We start from the raw sequence: 17,637 nt of genomic DNA, 5'->3' as shown, positions 1-17,637 counted from the left end.
CTTACCCAAGTCTTTTTTTTTGGAGTAGACTGTCAATGACACTTAACCCTATTTTTTTATACTAATGGTAGTAATGCACTAAATAATTTTTATTTAATTAAGTAATGCACCAAAGAATATAGAATAATAACATGCAAAAAGAATATAATTTCCACTAACTATCACCATTTTTCTGGCTTTCTAGCTATGCGACAAGAGCCATTGCAAATTCATCCAAGCTAGTCATCATCTTTCCCGTGTACTAAAAGAGAAATTTACAATTCTCTGTTCAGAACACAATGTAATATAATACGTCTCTTGATGGATGAAAACCTTAGCTTTCTACTGGTTATAGATAATATAGAATTAAACGTAATAGAGAACTATTAACAAATCCTGAAAGAGAAGATGTGACAGGTAGGTGTAGCAAGAGGGGTCTGATTTTTTATTTGATGGCTCTGTAACCAAACAAAATTGAAAGCTATAAAAATTATGGTTTTTCTTAGCAATGACAATTTTATAGTGAGTAAGATGCATTGAATTTTGTACTAATTGGAGGGCTGGTGAATAAAATAGAGAAGATGGGATGCTTACAGAAAATTTGTCACCTTTCTCACACTAGGGGAAATTCAGGATTTTTTAAAATATTGCCTTATAAAATTAAGAACCTAAATCTTATATACTATTAAAATATGGATTATGAGCTACGATTTTATGCTATATTAATTGGTAATCTTAAACAACAAGTAGTTTAATAAAATTTTGAATGTAAGCCACTGAAACCTTCTGACATGCACAGTAAATAATGCCATGGCAGATCTCGTTAATATGCTTTCAATTATTATTGTAGGTTTTGGACCTATGCTAGTAGTTCAAAATGTCCTCCTCAACTTAACATGCAGATGCAGTCCATAAAAGTTTCCAATCCAATGCAGTCTTCTCTGTAAATATTTATGCCATCAGTTGTTAATTTCCACTATGCTCAAAGAAAATTTCTCAAGTATAAGAAATAATCAAAGCATTCTTTGTTATAAACCTACCTCTCTCAAAAACAGAATACTTCACTTGTGTATAACTCTTAAGACAATTAAAATTTTATGAAAAACTACCAATTACAGCCTCCCATAAGTTGTGATATCTGAACATTAAAAACCCTTTATAAAAGTATCCTTCCTATATATATGCAGCTTCATTCATATCAAATAAAAACATCCATTATTATTTAACTACACAGTCATGATAGGTGGTTAATCATCAAGCAACTTAACAGAAAGAATGGATAATGTAAGATTATGCAGAAATATCCTATCAAATGTTTAAACAATTTTACCTATTAGTGTTTTCATTTCTTTTAAACACAACTTGTATACCTATGCAGCAAATCTTTGTCTTTCAGCTTGTATTATATTCTATCATTTATGTTGAAAATGCTACATGCAATTTTGTAAAAGCACATCATACTTAAAAAACAAGATTTACAAAGCTCTGTGTTTTACTGCCTCTTCTTCAAAATATTTTTTATCTATTTCAACAAATATATTTTTTCTCATCTACTCAAAAAGAAAAAAGATCCTATCCTTTATTGAAATTGGCACATATCAATGACTTTATCTGATAAGTAAAAGACAGTTCAACACTGTATACACTATTTCATTTTATACAACAGACGTTGTCATAATTAAAAGTACTAAATTTGTGTAGAACATTTTTCCACAATCAACACTACTGTAAATAACCTACAAACAAATACAAAATATTTATAAATAAAAATTACTTATTAAAATGAAAATTTTCAAAATAAAACCTTCTAGAAAAACCAACAGATCTGTTACATATGAAAAAAGAAATATTAGTCAGAAATTAGCACTTTTAAGGATTTCTATGCCACAGTAATGCTACCATTTCATTTTCAAAGATAATGCACATTTTATTCAAAACTTGGTAAATCTTCTACAAATATGACATCAATCCTAATAAAGATCACACACAGACACTTACGAGTCCAATCACAGTTTAACTTAAAAATATCATACAGGAAAGACTGGAGATCTGAAACACAACACAATTATTACAACACAAATATGATTGTTTTATATTTTTCATATCACACGTAACTACACTGAATATTTAATCCCAAAAATGTTATTTTTAAAGTAGATTAGAAAAAAAAATGTAGTTTCATTAACATTTATTTAGGATGAATTTTAGTCATTTTCGAGACTAAATTAACAGTTTAAGGCTCAAATCCTCCAGCACCACATCCTACTCAGACTGCAACTAAAAGAAGATAACTTACTCTAGTTGAACAAGGTCTCCCCATTGAAACTGACCAAGAGAATCTACTCCAGTGGCCATATCTGTACACAACTGAAGATCTCTAGGAAGAACTTTCAGCTAAATAAGGATTGACAAAAATACAAACTAACATTATTTAATGGCTTTAGTAAGTATGAAACCATTGTGTAACATTAAAGTATTTTAAAACAATTTGTGCTGTAATATTACTGACTGAACACCAGTTAATGGTTGTATTATGTAAGTTACTTAAAATATGATTTACTCTAGAAAAGCACAAGTCAATATTTTACAAAAAGAACTTTTTTAAAATTTTTTTTTTATATATTCTATAGTTTGGTACTGACTATGTTGAATTAAGAGAAAAAACGTTTCTTGATAAACTCTTAAATTTAATTATGTTCTTTATGGCATGTTTGCCATATCAATTAACATGTAAAATGGAGGGAGGTGTTAAACACAAAAAAAAAACCATAGATGACAACACTCCAGCAAACCTATTAGAACTGTAAGTTCACTTTTAAATTAGAGATAAAAGTTTTAAGAAACCCACAAATACATAGGTAATGACACAGACTATTGTACTCTACCAAGTTTTGATTTTAATGGCAATAATTCCTTTCATGTACTGTAATAGCTTTGAATAAATCATGCACTATTAATAAGCTAAAACTTAGCTAAATTTATCATTACAGTGATGTGATAATATCAATGTTTTCAAAATGTATCAAAAGCATAATTGTATTTTATCTTCTTCTCTAGCAACTCTATTTGCTTCTACCCAATATTACATACAATACACAAATTATAAAAGTTGATAAATTAAAACATTTGTCCAGAAACCTGCCTCATGCATAGTGAGGTCTGAGAAGAGAACAACAAGGTTTTCTTCAACTCTAACAATCAGGCCTGTGTCTCCTTCATAGCGTCCAGCTATAACTTTCACATGGTCTCCCATTTTGAAGTATTTTCTTAATTCATGTGCTTGAAACTCTAATGGATCCTATGTAAGAGTAATATAAAACCAAAACTAATTAATCTTTAATTGACGATGACTGCTGCAGTCAGCTGAAGTTTAATTTTAAACTGTACAGTAAATTATGATGATGTCTTAATACTTTATGAAATTTTCTATACACACTCATATTTATATAAAAATTTCATAAAAACATAAAATCTAGCTTTAGGATTTAACACAGAAAAAACAGTTTGTGTTTTGAAAAATAACTACATTAATAGACAAACAAGGGTGTATTTCCTCAAATTACATTATACACTATAATAAAATCAAATATGTAAATGTAATTAAAATAATCAGTGTAAAATGGAACTTAACGTATATACTTTTTAAGAGAGTGAAAATTAGCCAGTGTAATATTTTAGGAACTGCTTTTTGTGTGATCAATATAATGAAGACTTAACATAGTATTTTTTTAAAACATACTCAAGTTAAACTTATATTGCAACAGTATTAACACATTGTTTTAAAAGTGGCAATGAAATAAAATATATCTTACATCGTACATGCTTAGATCAACCTACTATAAAAATATTCTTTTCCTTTTAAAAGTTGCTATGAAATATCTACATGTATCTTACATAATACATGCTTAAAATCAGGCCACCTAAAATAAATTTTATGTATCTTAGAATTTAAATGTATAATTTCAACAATGAAAAACTTTATCAATAATAACTAGTGTTAAAAAATAAATGCATTTACACATTATTCACCTACTGTTAAGACTTTACTGATTCTGTAACACATTGTAAATTTTCTAATGGACTTTTGGTGCATTATAAATGAAACCTAAAATACAAAAACCTCAATGCAAGATACACGTACCTTCAAATCCTCATGGCGAGGTAACATAGTAATCTTGTTGCCATCTACGCTGACAATTTTACCCTGCAAGTGAATCAATTCTCCCTCTGCCACTTCCACATTATCTCCAGGAGCAAAGTTGTGACCTTGATCCTCTTTTTTACTCTCAGCCACTGAAGCAGAAGGAGTTAAGGATCAATCATGGTACAAGCACTGCTGCAGCCACGAAAATGGTATACAATACACTAGTCATATCTCATCATTATATTCTAAACTTATCTAATAAAACATAAGATTTGGTTCCTTAATGACTAATAAAAATTTAACATATACAATGATCCAATAGAAAATAATCAACAATAAAGTTTTGTATCTTTATAACTTTAAAACTCAAGACATACAAATTCTTATGTTTCAAGTCAAATTTAAATGTTTACAACTGAATATCCAATATAACTGAAATTATATTACACTTGCTTAAAAAATAAAAGTATACAAGCTCTACTTGCCCAATAGAAGTAATATATATATATATATATATATATATAATCATCACATTAAATCTAAGACATAAAAAAGCTTTAATTATTCAGTACAACTGAAGTTATAACACATTTACTTATCATATAAAACTTATCACGGTCAACTCTGTTCAAAACTATTATGACTTTCCTCCTAGGGACCTAAGCTGTATTATGCTCAGAAGATAATCTGGAAACTCACAAAAACTAATGATTTCACTCAGAAAATGTTAAAATGAACACAAATTTAAAATTAGCAATTTTTTTTATGTATAAAATTAAATGCGTAAAATGTTTTTAATGAATAAACTTCAACTCTGAAGTTTTTTCTTTTGAAAAACCTATGTCTACAACTGGGTCAAAGCACAATTTTGCCCCTGAGATGGAATGCACTGATCTTTGTGTGATAGAGTTGAACTACACAAATATAAACTAAGTTTACTTATTAAATAAAAGAATACATTCAAGTTCCAATCCTTCTGGTTGTTCTTCAAACTTTTCCAGTTCAGAAAGTGTTGGTTTGACCCCATCAGCAATCTAGAAGATGAAAACGCTGATAAGATAATGTGTGCACTTTTAAACCCTTTTACTTTTGCTAGATTTGTTAATAGATATTAAAAGCTAGTCACCAAATAAAGGAAAACTGGCAATTGAAGTATATCTCACTGAAATATACAAAAATGTAATATTTTGACTCTCAATTCAGGGAATCAACAGAAATGGCAAATGCCTACATTTGGCCCAGAGTGGGTGCTATTGTGTACAAAAAATTAGTTTTTTCATACACAAACATGTTTATTATTAAAAAGTCATTTTAGAATTTGTGAAGATTATGATTCTATTTGAATATTTTGACCTTGTCTGAAGAAAGAGAAGAGGAGTCTATTACTGTAAAAATGCTGGAATTTCCTCAACCTTCAACATAATGTCAAATCCTCAGTGTTCACACTAGTTTTTAACAGAAAGCACTATTCATATGGTACTCCATGACATACTAAAACTATCTATGCAATACAAATTGGGAAGGGGTTGGAATACATGGGTCAAAGGTCAAGAAATCTATGTAAGCATAATGAGGCAAAACAATATAGTACTATGAATATAAGAGGTGAATTTGGACAATTTAACTAGTGTTTTGATGTTATTCTTGTTGCACGTTCCACAATGTATGGAATGAATTTCATCTAAGGATACCTTTGGTGTCAAAGAGATCACTCTGAATGACCATTTTATTATTGCATTTCTCTTCTACTTTATATATATATACACAAATTGCTAATCTAAGTCACAACCTCATAAAACAAATGCACTTTTACCCTTGTAGACATACATGTTCTAGAAAAAAAATATCCCAATCAAGTGGGAAACTGCCTCAAACAACAAGTCCTGGTGAATAAACACTGGAAGTCAAAAATAACCAAAACACAGCCTTTATAACACCCATATTAAAGCATATCAAAATGTTTTTTTTTATTTTATAAGCATAATTAATAAAACAAAAATATTAAATAAAGATAATGACTTACATGATTGACTGAGATATTCTCTAAGAACTAAAGAAGGTGACTGGATGTTGACTACAAAGCAGTGTTTAAGTTATGAAAACACAACCAGCAACTAAGTAAAGTCAGTAATTATTATAGTACTTTTAAGTAAAAAAGAAGTACATTACACTTTCATCAAAACATAATAATTTGCTCATCACATAAAAAAATGACAAGTGCTAAAAAAGTTAATACACTAATTCTAAATCTGATTACTTACAATTGCAGATGTTGCAAAAGCTTTATAAAGAAATCCTTTGCTACTGTAACGATTTCCTTCAAATATGACAAAATCTCCATCTTTCGTCACCTCACCACCAATTGCTCTAAAACAAGAAAGATAAAAATATGTTTTTTAATACAAGAATTTCTAGTTATCAAATCAAGAACAATATAAGCACTAAAGGTTTCAGTTGTTTTTCAAACCAATATAGGTGATTATTCTTCATTATTAAAACCAGTAGGTTATCATTATTTGCAACATACCTGGGAACATCAGGTTGATGGTAATACAAAAACAGTTTTACAGCTTTGACCAATACCATATGATGAAGGCAATTATTTCAATTATCTAATTCTGGAAACAAATTTGAAATTTTTTACTTTTTTTGTTGATAAAAAATCTGTTTACTTTTTTGTTAACATACCAGTCAGCATTTTCAGCTAAGTCAAAAGCAAAATAAACATGGAAATATAAATAAATACTTATTTATTAAATATCTTTTGACAGGTGCTTCAGAAAAACACTACAGAACTTAAAATCTTTATGGGTTGGGATTAAATCAATTCATTAACTGTTTTTGTTTTGAATGTGAAAAGATTCCTCAAATGTACAGGAATTTCACAAAAAAAAAATACCCAAACTACTTATAGCCCATTACATTCTGACACTAAAATTGCAAGTTCATAGTTAACTAACTTGATAGCACTGTAATCAAACAACTTAGTAGGTGGTCGCTTGTTCCTCTTTCTCTTTTCTGGTTCCTGGAAGAAAAATACTGACTAAATATAGAAACACTAAACACAAAATTAATGCAAAAACAAAAATATTATTTTTTGTTTATACTGAAATAATAAAAAGCAGCTTTATTATATGAATGAATTAATAAATGTTAAGATATTTACTTGTTAAAAATTAAATTGTACTTCTAGCTCTATTGGGACTAAAATTTCTCTGTTATAATCATATAAAAATGAATCTAATTAAAAACAAGAAAAGATTCTCACACTCAATGATGTACCTACCTAACAAAAATATGTATACAAAGACTCAAAAAGTAATGCTGTGAGTTCAAAATCATTATGAAGAACTGAATTAAAATTTTTACCTCACCCTGTGGCTTTAATCTCTATTTTATAATGAGTCTAACATTATTTAAGGACACCATAAAGGCCCTATTATATATCAATGAGTTTTCAGGAAAAGGGAGAAGGAGTTAATATAAATATGAAATTTCCTTTCAAACTTTGCATTTGCAGATTTTTTACATTTCTTACCAAGTCCAGGAATGTGAAATAGAAAATAATAGGAAGAAACTTGCATGTAGCACAAGCAAAGTGCCTGATAGGGTAAACCATGTACTTTACATCACGTACTATCATGGCACAATTTTACTCCCAAGTTCTTGAACATATGTAATTATGCAAGATTCCTTTTTTTTTTCAAATTTTGCTCCTTCTTGATTAGAATGAACAGCGGTAATAAGCATGTTAAACCCTCACCCACACATATACCAATTTAACTCAAGTTTTTAACAAATTTTCATGGATCTCAGGACCCATATTTTTTCAAGTGATGCACACCAACTTCACGAATCCTTAGAATTTTAAGATCTCTGCAAGGTCTCATCTTTGCGATTTTCTTTCAACTACTATTATTTATAAAATATGTGAAACTAACAATACATCTTTCAAAAATAAGATCATTTATGTTATTACTTTTATAAATAACACCCAACAAAAATCAAGCTAGATGATCACTTACCACTTATATATATGCATATACGTACAAATTTAGACTTAAGTTATCATGTGTACTGTAATAAGCTCTAAGCATACTTACATTCTGTTGAACTCGAAGAGCACCTCTGAGCCTCGTGTAGTCAATACGAGGTATTAATTTTACATGAACTTGATTCTGGGCCGTGTCAACATAATCCACCTGTAGTTACACCCAACATGAATTATATTTACATTCTTACACAGCACAAAGAAACAAACAAATGACAAATTTAAACAATGTGAGATACTCAATGCTCTGCTTAGTTTGTAACAATTTGAATGTATGTAAAAACTAGCCAAATATTATTACCTTAAATAACAATATGGTTATTTTCAATCAGTGACTTACATAGTATAATGAGAAGTCAGCATAATACTTTGTTAGTATATAGTGCATGCTATTTTTGCAAAAAAACTGAATGAAAATATACCAGAAATCTTTGGCACACCATGTATATCAGTGTTTCCAAACCTGGGCAGTACTGCTTCCTAGTGGGCATTTTTAAATTTCAGGGGGTGAAATAAACTTTGTGGGGTAGTAGGGGGGGGGGGCAGACAGAAAAGTTGAGGGTTTCAAAGTTATATTTGTTAAAATTAAACCATAAGAAATAGGGGTTTTCTTTCAACATGTTTGAACAAAATTCATTGTATAGTTGTATTTTTAGCAAACAATGCCCACTCTAATGCTTCTTGTCCATTTGATAATCTCTCTTTTGGCACCACTTTTAGTACTTGTATTAAAAATTTATTAGAAGGGGGCACGAGCACTTATTGTTTGCTGAAGGGGGTGCTGCTGCAAAAAAGGTTGGGAAACACTAATGTATACAACAAATTTAGTGCAAAATAACTTGTAGTGATTTCATATTACCATAAAACCATTTTAGGAAATCACAGGACAAATGCACAGCAATCACAAAATAGCCCAACTATGTATTATATATTACAGTAACAGTAAGTTTTCACAATTAAAGCAAGCAAAAATATTGTATTCTAAATTAGCTTTTAATACCGAAATTACAATTACACATTACTTCAGGTTACCAATGTTACTGCATAAAACAGTAGATTAATGATTTACTAAATTAATTTGTACTGTGTACTATTCAATGAAAGATAATTACAACTACCTTACCTGAGCAAGATCATCTTTAAAAATTCCTCGCTTTAACCTAACCCACTGCTTTGGTTTCAGATGGGCTTGTTCTTTAGTTACTCTTAGTACCTCAGTCATCTCTTTGATAGGTACCATCTGTAACCACAACCATACAAGTTAGCCAAGTCAACCCAAAAATATATATAACAAAAACTTAAACATGAAACAATGAAATTCATAATTATTATTCCTTTTAAAACATTAGCTAAGAATAGTTCTTCACAAGAGTTGTACATTCTGAATAAGTAAAACAAGCTTCATCTTTTCTGTTTGTATATATTCAGAACTTGGTAGAAACATTGGAAAATTCAACATTTTTTTTCAGATTATCTTTAAATTTAAGGAGGATGAGCTACTATAAATTGCAAACATACACCAATCATACATGAAGAAATAAACATATGGAGTACACAAGAAACATGTAAAGAAAGTCGATATAACGGGACAGTGCTTGTCCAAGGTTGACAACCAGAGTTACTACAAAAAAAATATATTTTTTAACTTTGTAATCAAACATATAATAGAAAAAACATGATCATAATATAAATTATCAGATTTTATATTTTCTTCTGAAGAATAAAAGCTGAAAAAACAGAGAAGCTGAATTGTCAAATTACACTTGGCAGCCCCTTACACCATTCTATCTTATTATTGGTTTACAAGCACAAAAAAAATATGTGTTCTTTTACTTATAACTGTATAGGATTACCTTGAACAGATATATGGTATATGGAAAGTTAAGCTTTGGAGAAGCATTCTAAACCAATTCTTAAGTTTCTTTTGTAAATTTTTTAGCATCTTACGATTGAAGTTTATTGTCATGAAAACATTGCTACAATTTCACGAAATGCTTTGTTTTATGTATTTATTTCTATAAAGCATTCTTACTGACTATAAATAGTACTTAATTCAATAAAACATTTAATATGACAATCCATACTCAATGGCAATAACAAGGTTTAATTTCATTTGTATTGAAACATGACTACTTTATTCTCTACCATTCAATAGATAAATTGTTCGTATACTTAAGGTTTAACATAGTTAACTTCTTAATTTGTCTTCATGACTTATACATATGAACAATAGTCTTGTATTAAAATATGAAACATTTTGTACAATACTCACAGTTTGCTGCCACTGACCCATTCTTAGATTTCCTATTCCTGCAATGGCTTGTTTAACATGGGTCTGTTTGTAAGCTTCAATATACAAGTATCCCTTAACTCCTTCTGGAGCAATCACACTTTTAATTTGAAGAGGCTATCAATGTACAAAAACGTTAGTTACTTTTCAACACACCAAAAAAAAATAACTATATGCTGACATTGTAAAAAAAGTTAAATCCCCAAAATTAATAAAAATACTGACAAACAGTGAATACAGCATAATTCACTGAAAACATTATCATAATGTTAAATTAAAAAATACCAAATATTATTGGACTAAAACGTAGTAATAATACAACTGATTTATAAATTAGACCTCTTGCCAAAGTGACTGGAAATAAAACAGTTTAAAGAATAAGGTATATTGAGAAAACCTCAAGTTAGTTTTTTACAAATTTAATGCCTTTTCACATCAAATAACTATGAAATTAAAGTGAGAAATTTGAGAAATAAAGCAATTCTTAGTACTTTTAACTGATCAGAGGTCATTCTTTTTCAAACAATTACTTGTTATACACCCACAAAATATTAACAAAATGATAACATCAACCACCTTACCTCTTCAGTGTGCTGATAAGCAATAAATTTTCTCATCAGAGTTAATACTGTTGCCTTTTCTTCTCCAATTCTACATTTTACCATCCACAGGTTTGGGTCTCTAAATACAAATACATCAATTATTTTTAGCAACACAATGTCTTAGTTCTTTCTATAATTAGTATTTAGTAAATAATTCTTATTTCTCAAAAATCAGTAGCTGAAAACACTGTACATTTAAAGTAGTGCATTAAATATAGGAATTCAAGAACTATATCTACAAGAGTAGCAGATGAAAAGTTGATAAAACAGTATCAAAGTCATTGCAACAGCTGTACTTAGTTAATGATATAAACAAATATTGTCAACAATCTATCTAAACTTCATGAATGCCTGCAGCACATGATTAACAAGGAAACCACACTTACTTAACACCAGGTAAAAGAGTCTGTTGGGTGATTTCATCAGAAAGTTCAGTGTCTCCCTCTCTGTACCCACGTTCGGCTGCTGAAGTTTCAGCATATTTCCTACGATAGTAGTCTTCAATTTCATCTTCCTTTTGAGACCTAAAAGATTTAAAAACAAAAGTTAATAATTTAGTACAAACATATTCATGTCTATTACAGTTAATAATATTCAAAGGGAAGTTTACTAAGTAACCAAAATCCTGACCTAAAGTTCAAGTTTCTTTTAATGATCATTGTTTTATTTTTTGGTCTAATGATAAATATATTCTACTCTATTTAAAATAACCTTCCATTCAAAATACATATATACTCTGTTTACAAAGTGATTACCAATCATATGTTAATTCTATTGCATTTCTAAGAACTGAAGTGTGAAAGAAAAGAATGTATAACAGCATGTAAACACATTATATCTGCTATATGCTGTTCCAACATGGCCTTTCACCCAACACCAAGGTTCATAAGGTTGGCTGAGACATGGGATAGACACTGATTATTCAACATTACATATTACTAAAAAACTGTTCACTTATTTAACTTCCTAATATGATTGCTCAAGTAACCACAAACCTTTATTTAGCATCAATTTAATTACATGTAAGGAATAAATATCTAGCAAATGTTATGCATGTAAGGTTCGTATTCTTTCAATTACAACAAAATGCTACATAAAGCAGTGGTTCTCAACTATGGTCAGTGGGATTCCTTCAGATAGCTCGTGAGAAGGTAATTTTGGAAAGCAATCAGCAGCACTGCATGTCAATCCCAATGTGGTCTTCCGAGATAAAAATTCAGGTGGTTCATGAACAAAAAAATTTAAGAACTAATGACACAGAGTTCTAAACTGAATATTCAGTGTTTCCTTAAATATTCTGGAAGTTTATTATATAGATTAGTACTGATGAAAACAATACACAAAACAAGTAATATTTATGAATGAATTCAGGTTAAATCTCAGAAAAATAAATACTAAACACAAAAATATTACTCTGTTTGTTATAGTAAACTAAGCTACTAACGTCCACATCATTTGAAGACGCCGATGACTCTCTAGATCACGGGAAGTATCTTCTTCATTAGGTCTCGTACGATCAATCATGTCTTCAGCACCTTCTTCCCATTCTTCATCTTCCTCTACTTCATCATCAACTTCAGCTTCATCCAAGATGAATCCACCAAGTCGAGATTTCATTTTTTTTCTTTTTCTTCCTGAAACTTCCTCTTCCTCTTCTTCATCTTCATAATCATCCTATTTAATAAAGTTGTACTGATTAGATTCAATATACAGGGTAACCCAAAAAACCTAGTACACATATTATAAAATACTTTTTCCTGTGAGTTTTCCTGATAAATTGAATGACAAGAGGGTTCTTAATAAAGAAAGGAAGAGGTAATGAATCATTTGGAAGCAAAGTTGAACATATAACAGAAGTGATGCAGATGGTGTAAAAATGTATCTGAAGTTTGGCATCAATAAAAGCTCATTGGAAGGAGACTCCACCATCACAAGAAACAATCAAAGCAAATGTAAGTTGTCCATGTACTGTTAACACCAAACAAACAAGAGAACCTCTTGCAATTGCTCTGGTTCAAGATCCACAAAACTTGATTCGAAATTTGTCTCCTGAGGATTTAAAGGAATATCTTAAAAAATGGCTGTTTCTGCTTGCAGATCAGTTATAACTTGGTATGGAATATGTATAAATGCTGAAGTTGGAAATTTTGAGCACATAATGGCATAAAACAATAGACAGCTTACTAGGTATACTTGGGACAACCAGTATATAAAGCTTCTTAACTTACACACAACACATTATACATGTACAGTATTTTTTGTGTGTATTAATAAAGTGTTCATGAATGAGAATAGAAAGACCCAAAAACTCAGAAACCTTATATTCATAAAGAATGAAGGGAAAATGGAGAACTGTGTGGTACCAATTTAATCTTGGATGTCTCTCTTTTCCAAAATATAATTCTAATACATTTTATGTATCTTCAGAAAATTTTGCAAACTTTCAGTAATCATTAAGAGTCATTTGTAGACAAAAAATCTGAAATTTTAATGACATATTTTCACTAAAACTTTTTCTCCATCTATATATGGAGTCAAAGTGTTGACTCCTCTGAATGCAAAGTGATTTTAATGTTAAAATTAAAAATAATTTTCTTCATCTTCAAATTTCATTTGTATAATCACTAAAATCTCCTAAATAAATTTCAAACTTATTTTTGAGTAAAACTATATTTTACCTGTTATTTTCTCTACCCTAACTCTATACAAGGTTGGTCAATTTTACCAACTTCGTAACAACTAAAATAAAAAGTTGTTCCTAGAGAAGAGAAGGGAACCATGGTTATGCCAGCCAAAAAAAAAGAGGCCACACAAAGGACTTGACATGGAGTGGATTGGATGAGAGAAATTAAACAGGGAAGAAGGCAGATGGGAGGATATGCATATAAGAAAAGGTCCTTCCACTCCTGGCTGAAAGTATCCACCGCCAAGAACATAAGGACCGGGATGGAGTGCCCCCTCGTCTGGTGATGTAAGAGACAATGGTTGAGTTGTCAGAATGCCTCATCACTGTCATGCCTCTGACAAAGAGCAAGGAGTTTCAAAGAGTTGATGTGAAGAACTAACTCCCCAATGAGAACAAAGGTCTGAGATCTCCTGGGTATTGCAGTAGGCCCCCCATACTGATGAGACATCTGTGAAAACATGGATATCCACACAGGAAGAAGAAGTAGGTACCTCCGCTGTATTGTTGTCCTTGTCTAACCACCATAGGAAGTTAGATTGAAGGGAAGCAGGAAAGGAAATCTGGAAATCCAGAGGGTCTCTGATGAGGTTTGATTGATCTTGTAGTACTGACTGCAAGCACGTATGTAGGCATGACCCAAAGGTATAAGAGCCTCCAGTGATGCCCAAGTCACCTAAAGAGACAGAACCTCTCGAGCAGGGAGAGAAGGTGTTAATTGTGCCCTTCAAACCAAAAACTCCCTGGGTTGCAGACTAAGAGAAGAAAAATGCTGGGCTTGACTGAGGTGTAAGTTGAAAACACCCTCCAGATGAACAAGATATTTTGTTGGGGTGACAATGGACTTTCACCTTGATAATCCAACCCACCAGAACAGCCTCCCTGAGGAGAAGTTGGGTGTGGGTGGAAGACTGTGAAAGATGGCAAATGACCAGACCACCAGACAGAAATGCAAGTTGCCAACACCAGCCCAACAAAATGAGTTCGAAATTGATAAATGTGATCCTTATGGACAAAATGTTGATAGCAACGTGAAGCCTGAGTATTAGGGATGTGGAGATAAGTGTCGAACACATCAAATTTCATCATCCAAGGCCTGGATGAAAAGCCCATCTGAGAGACAGATAGAAACTCATGATGAATTGAGGCACATCAAAAAAGCAATTCAGATGGGAGAGATCAACAACAGGGTACCAATCCTGGGTCTACTTGGAGAAGACAAAAAGTTGGAGATAAAATCTAGGAAACAGGAGAAACCTGTTCCATGGCACCCTTGATGAGAAGTTGCTGGACTGCTTCTGAGAGATGCTGGCAGGAGACAGTATCTTGAGAGGGGAAGGAACCAGTATAGAGGATAAAGGAGGAGGTGAGAGGAAAAGAAGGGAGAATCCTTCTGACAAAACTCAAAGAACCCAAATATCAGTGGTAAGGTTCTCCCACACCCCTGAGAAAAGAGGTAGTCTGGCCCCACCAGATCTGAAACCACAGGGTAGTCATCGTTATCACTGATGCTTAGCAGGTCTTTGGTGAACAATGGTACAACATATAGATATAATTTGAGAAGTAAATGGTAAAGGAGAAGGAGGATGAGAAATGAGAATTAGAGGAGGAGGAGACTAGAACAAATGAAAAGCAAAAGATAGAGAAGTGTATAATCTGGCAGATTCACAGAGACTCCAAAATATCTGCCAGCCCACCAAACAGTGCAGATTGAAGAAAGCGGGCTGCCTGGAGATCCCTCAAAGAAGTGGGGTGAAGATGCACATGTGATAATAATGCATCCTAACACATGGGATCCCAGCAGCACAGGAGCCAAGTGTGAAGGGACAGGTTAGATGAAGACAATCTGAACAATTTCATGAATAGGATGGTATGGTGTTCCACCAAAACACCCTAAGGACAACAAGTGAATAGACGACAAATGTTGATGGAATGTGATATGGGAAAAACATAGTCAGGCAAATTGTGCCTGTGAAAAACGCACTGAAGTATTGGGGTCCAAACCCCAAAGGGGAAGAAAAGAATCCAAATGTTGACTATCCAAAAATGGATTTCCAGCACGATTAGCAAGTGCATGAGTTTCTGTAAAAGGTAAGGAGCACAGCATGCTAACCCCCACATGTAAATGCTCTGCAAACTTGACTGCATGGACCCCAATATCAGGCGAACGGGGAAGAACAAAAACACTCAGAACTAGGTGCTTTGGCTAATAACCCTTTTGTAATCACCTAATATCACTATCATTATATTTCATTCCAAAAATAAAAATAGGGGATGAAACTGTTTGAAATTTGACAAGAACTTTCCTAAAAGCATGTTGTTTTAGAAAAATAAAATATTTAATTTTTATTTTTTTCTACTATTTCTAATAAAAATTCATTATTTAATGTAGTCATTTGCACAGAAAAATAAAATATTCAATTTAGATTTTTTCTACAACTTCTAATAAAAGTTCAATATTTAGTGTAGTTACTTGCACTCAGACTCTAAATAGTTCAACTGCAAGGTGACTTTTATATGAAGTATAAAAATACTATTTTTATCTTACACTTTTCACATTTTATTTGCATAATCTCTAGAACCTCATAAATGAATATCAAAAGTTATTAAGGTAAATGTTTATCTTTTTTATTTTCCATTTTCTCTACTATATCACTACTAAATGTAGCTATTATCATCAACATACAGTATAATGAAATGTTTAAAATTAACAAATGGAAACACATCCATACCTTTCAACTTTTCACAGCAGTTCACTACAAGTCTTCTTTGTCTAATATGCATAATTTCATGTTTTTGTCTTTTCACTTATAGTTTATTTTTAATTTTCCTTTTCATTCTTCTTATTTTATTATTTTTGCCAAAATGTCTCATAATGGCCCGCTGGCCTTTTTACAGCTGTTTTCATGAGAGACTTGTTAGCCCATGAGCACATCATACGTTTAGATTTGAAGAGATATAAGACAAATGAGTAAACTTATAAAAAATCATTAAACCTTTCAAGTATGAATTTTAAAACCCAAATAATACATAATTAACTAAAATATAAAAGTAAAACCTAAATGCAATTTAACTGTCTATAAAACTTAATATGTATAAGGCATGAAATAACAGTCAAGTGCTGGGAGACACTGATATCCACAACAGACACCAACAGAAATTTGTGTCATTTGAAAAATAATCTATTACTTATGTCTTCTTTAGCCTGGAGAGACTAACCATGAATTCTGCTCTTTCTATTGGTTATAAGAATCTCATTCAAGGACAAAAAAATTTGTTGCTTAACAACAGATTACTTTTGAATGTGAGCCTGACATCTAGCAGTCTGGAGAGTAAGGATAAAAAACATTTCTTAAGAATTATAGTAGTTGAAAAATGAAACTAATGTACAGAATCTGACCTTGTACACATAGAAATATGTCTAGACTATTATAGAGGGACTGAGAATGAGCTATAAAGATACATAAGCAATCAAACCTAAGGTCCTTCAATGTTATGCACATCACTAGACATCAAGTCCAAAAAGATAGTGATGGAGACCTAGATGCTTCCACAGGTTGAGAATGTGCCTGCAAAGGAAGGGAGAGGGAAAAGGCTGTCAAAAACCATGTTATCCTGATCTAAATCTTCAGGCAATGGCATAATCTACTGTTTATAGGGAAAACTCTCGACCCATATGAATGAAGCAATCTCCCACTGAACTACTGCCGATATCTTCTCCACCAATAACGCTGCCCCTGCAGCCATCATCACAGGTTGGTAATCATCAGTAGCCCTTGTCGTAATGACAGTGAATTGTGAATTCATAAAATATCGACGGATTACCAAAATTGAGTTAGTAAGAGAATTCACTATCAAAATTAAATCCAACTCGGATGTAGATTTGAA

The 17,637-nt window shown here is 31.4% G+C and overlaps 1 protein-coding gene across 4 annotated transcripts in view; it reads right to left on the bottom strand.

The window, feature by feature from the left end:
* LOC106466405 (transcription elongation factor SPT5-like) overlaps positions 1-17,637 on the bottom strand; it is a 74,795-nt gene that overhangs the window by 28,982 nt on the left and 28,176 nt on the right. For all 4 annotated transcript variants that reach the window (XM_013926693.2, XM_013926692.2, XM_022394406.1 and 1 more), the window contains 12 exons: positions 12,511-12,740; positions 11,453-11,590; positions 11,046-11,145; positions 10,447-10,581; positions 9,298-9,414; positions 8,227-8,325; positions 7,084-7,148; positions 6,385-6,490; positions 5,082-5,157; positions 4,121-4,272; positions 3,122-3,277; positions 2,276-2,373 (listed from right to left, as the gene is read on the bottom strand). In XM_013926693.2, coding sequence (XP_013782147.1) covers positions 2,276-2,373; positions 3,122-3,277; positions 4,121-4,272; positions 5,082-5,157; positions 6,385-6,490; positions 7,084-7,148; positions 8,227-8,325; positions 9,298-9,414; positions 10,447-10,581; positions 11,046-11,145; positions 11,453-11,590; positions 12,511-12,740 — 1,472 coding nt within the window. The remainder of the gene's footprint in view (positions 1-2,275; positions 2,374-3,121; positions 3,278-4,120; positions 4,273-5,081; positions 5,158-6,384; positions 6,491-7,083; positions 7,149-8,226; positions 8,326-9,297; positions 9,415-10,446; positions 10,582-11,045; positions 11,146-11,452; positions 11,591-12,510; positions 12,741-17,637) is intronic.

Source organism: Limulus polyphemus, unplaced genomic scaffold (assembly GCF_000517525.1).
Source record: "Limulus polyphemus unplaced genomic scaffold, Limulus_polyphemus-2.1.2 Scaffold2249, whole genome shotgun sequence".
Lineage (NCBI taxonomy): Eukaryota > Metazoa > Arthropoda > Merostomata > Xiphosura > Limulidae > Limulus > Limulus polyphemus.
This window is presented reverse-complemented; position numbering and strand designations above follow the sequence as displayed.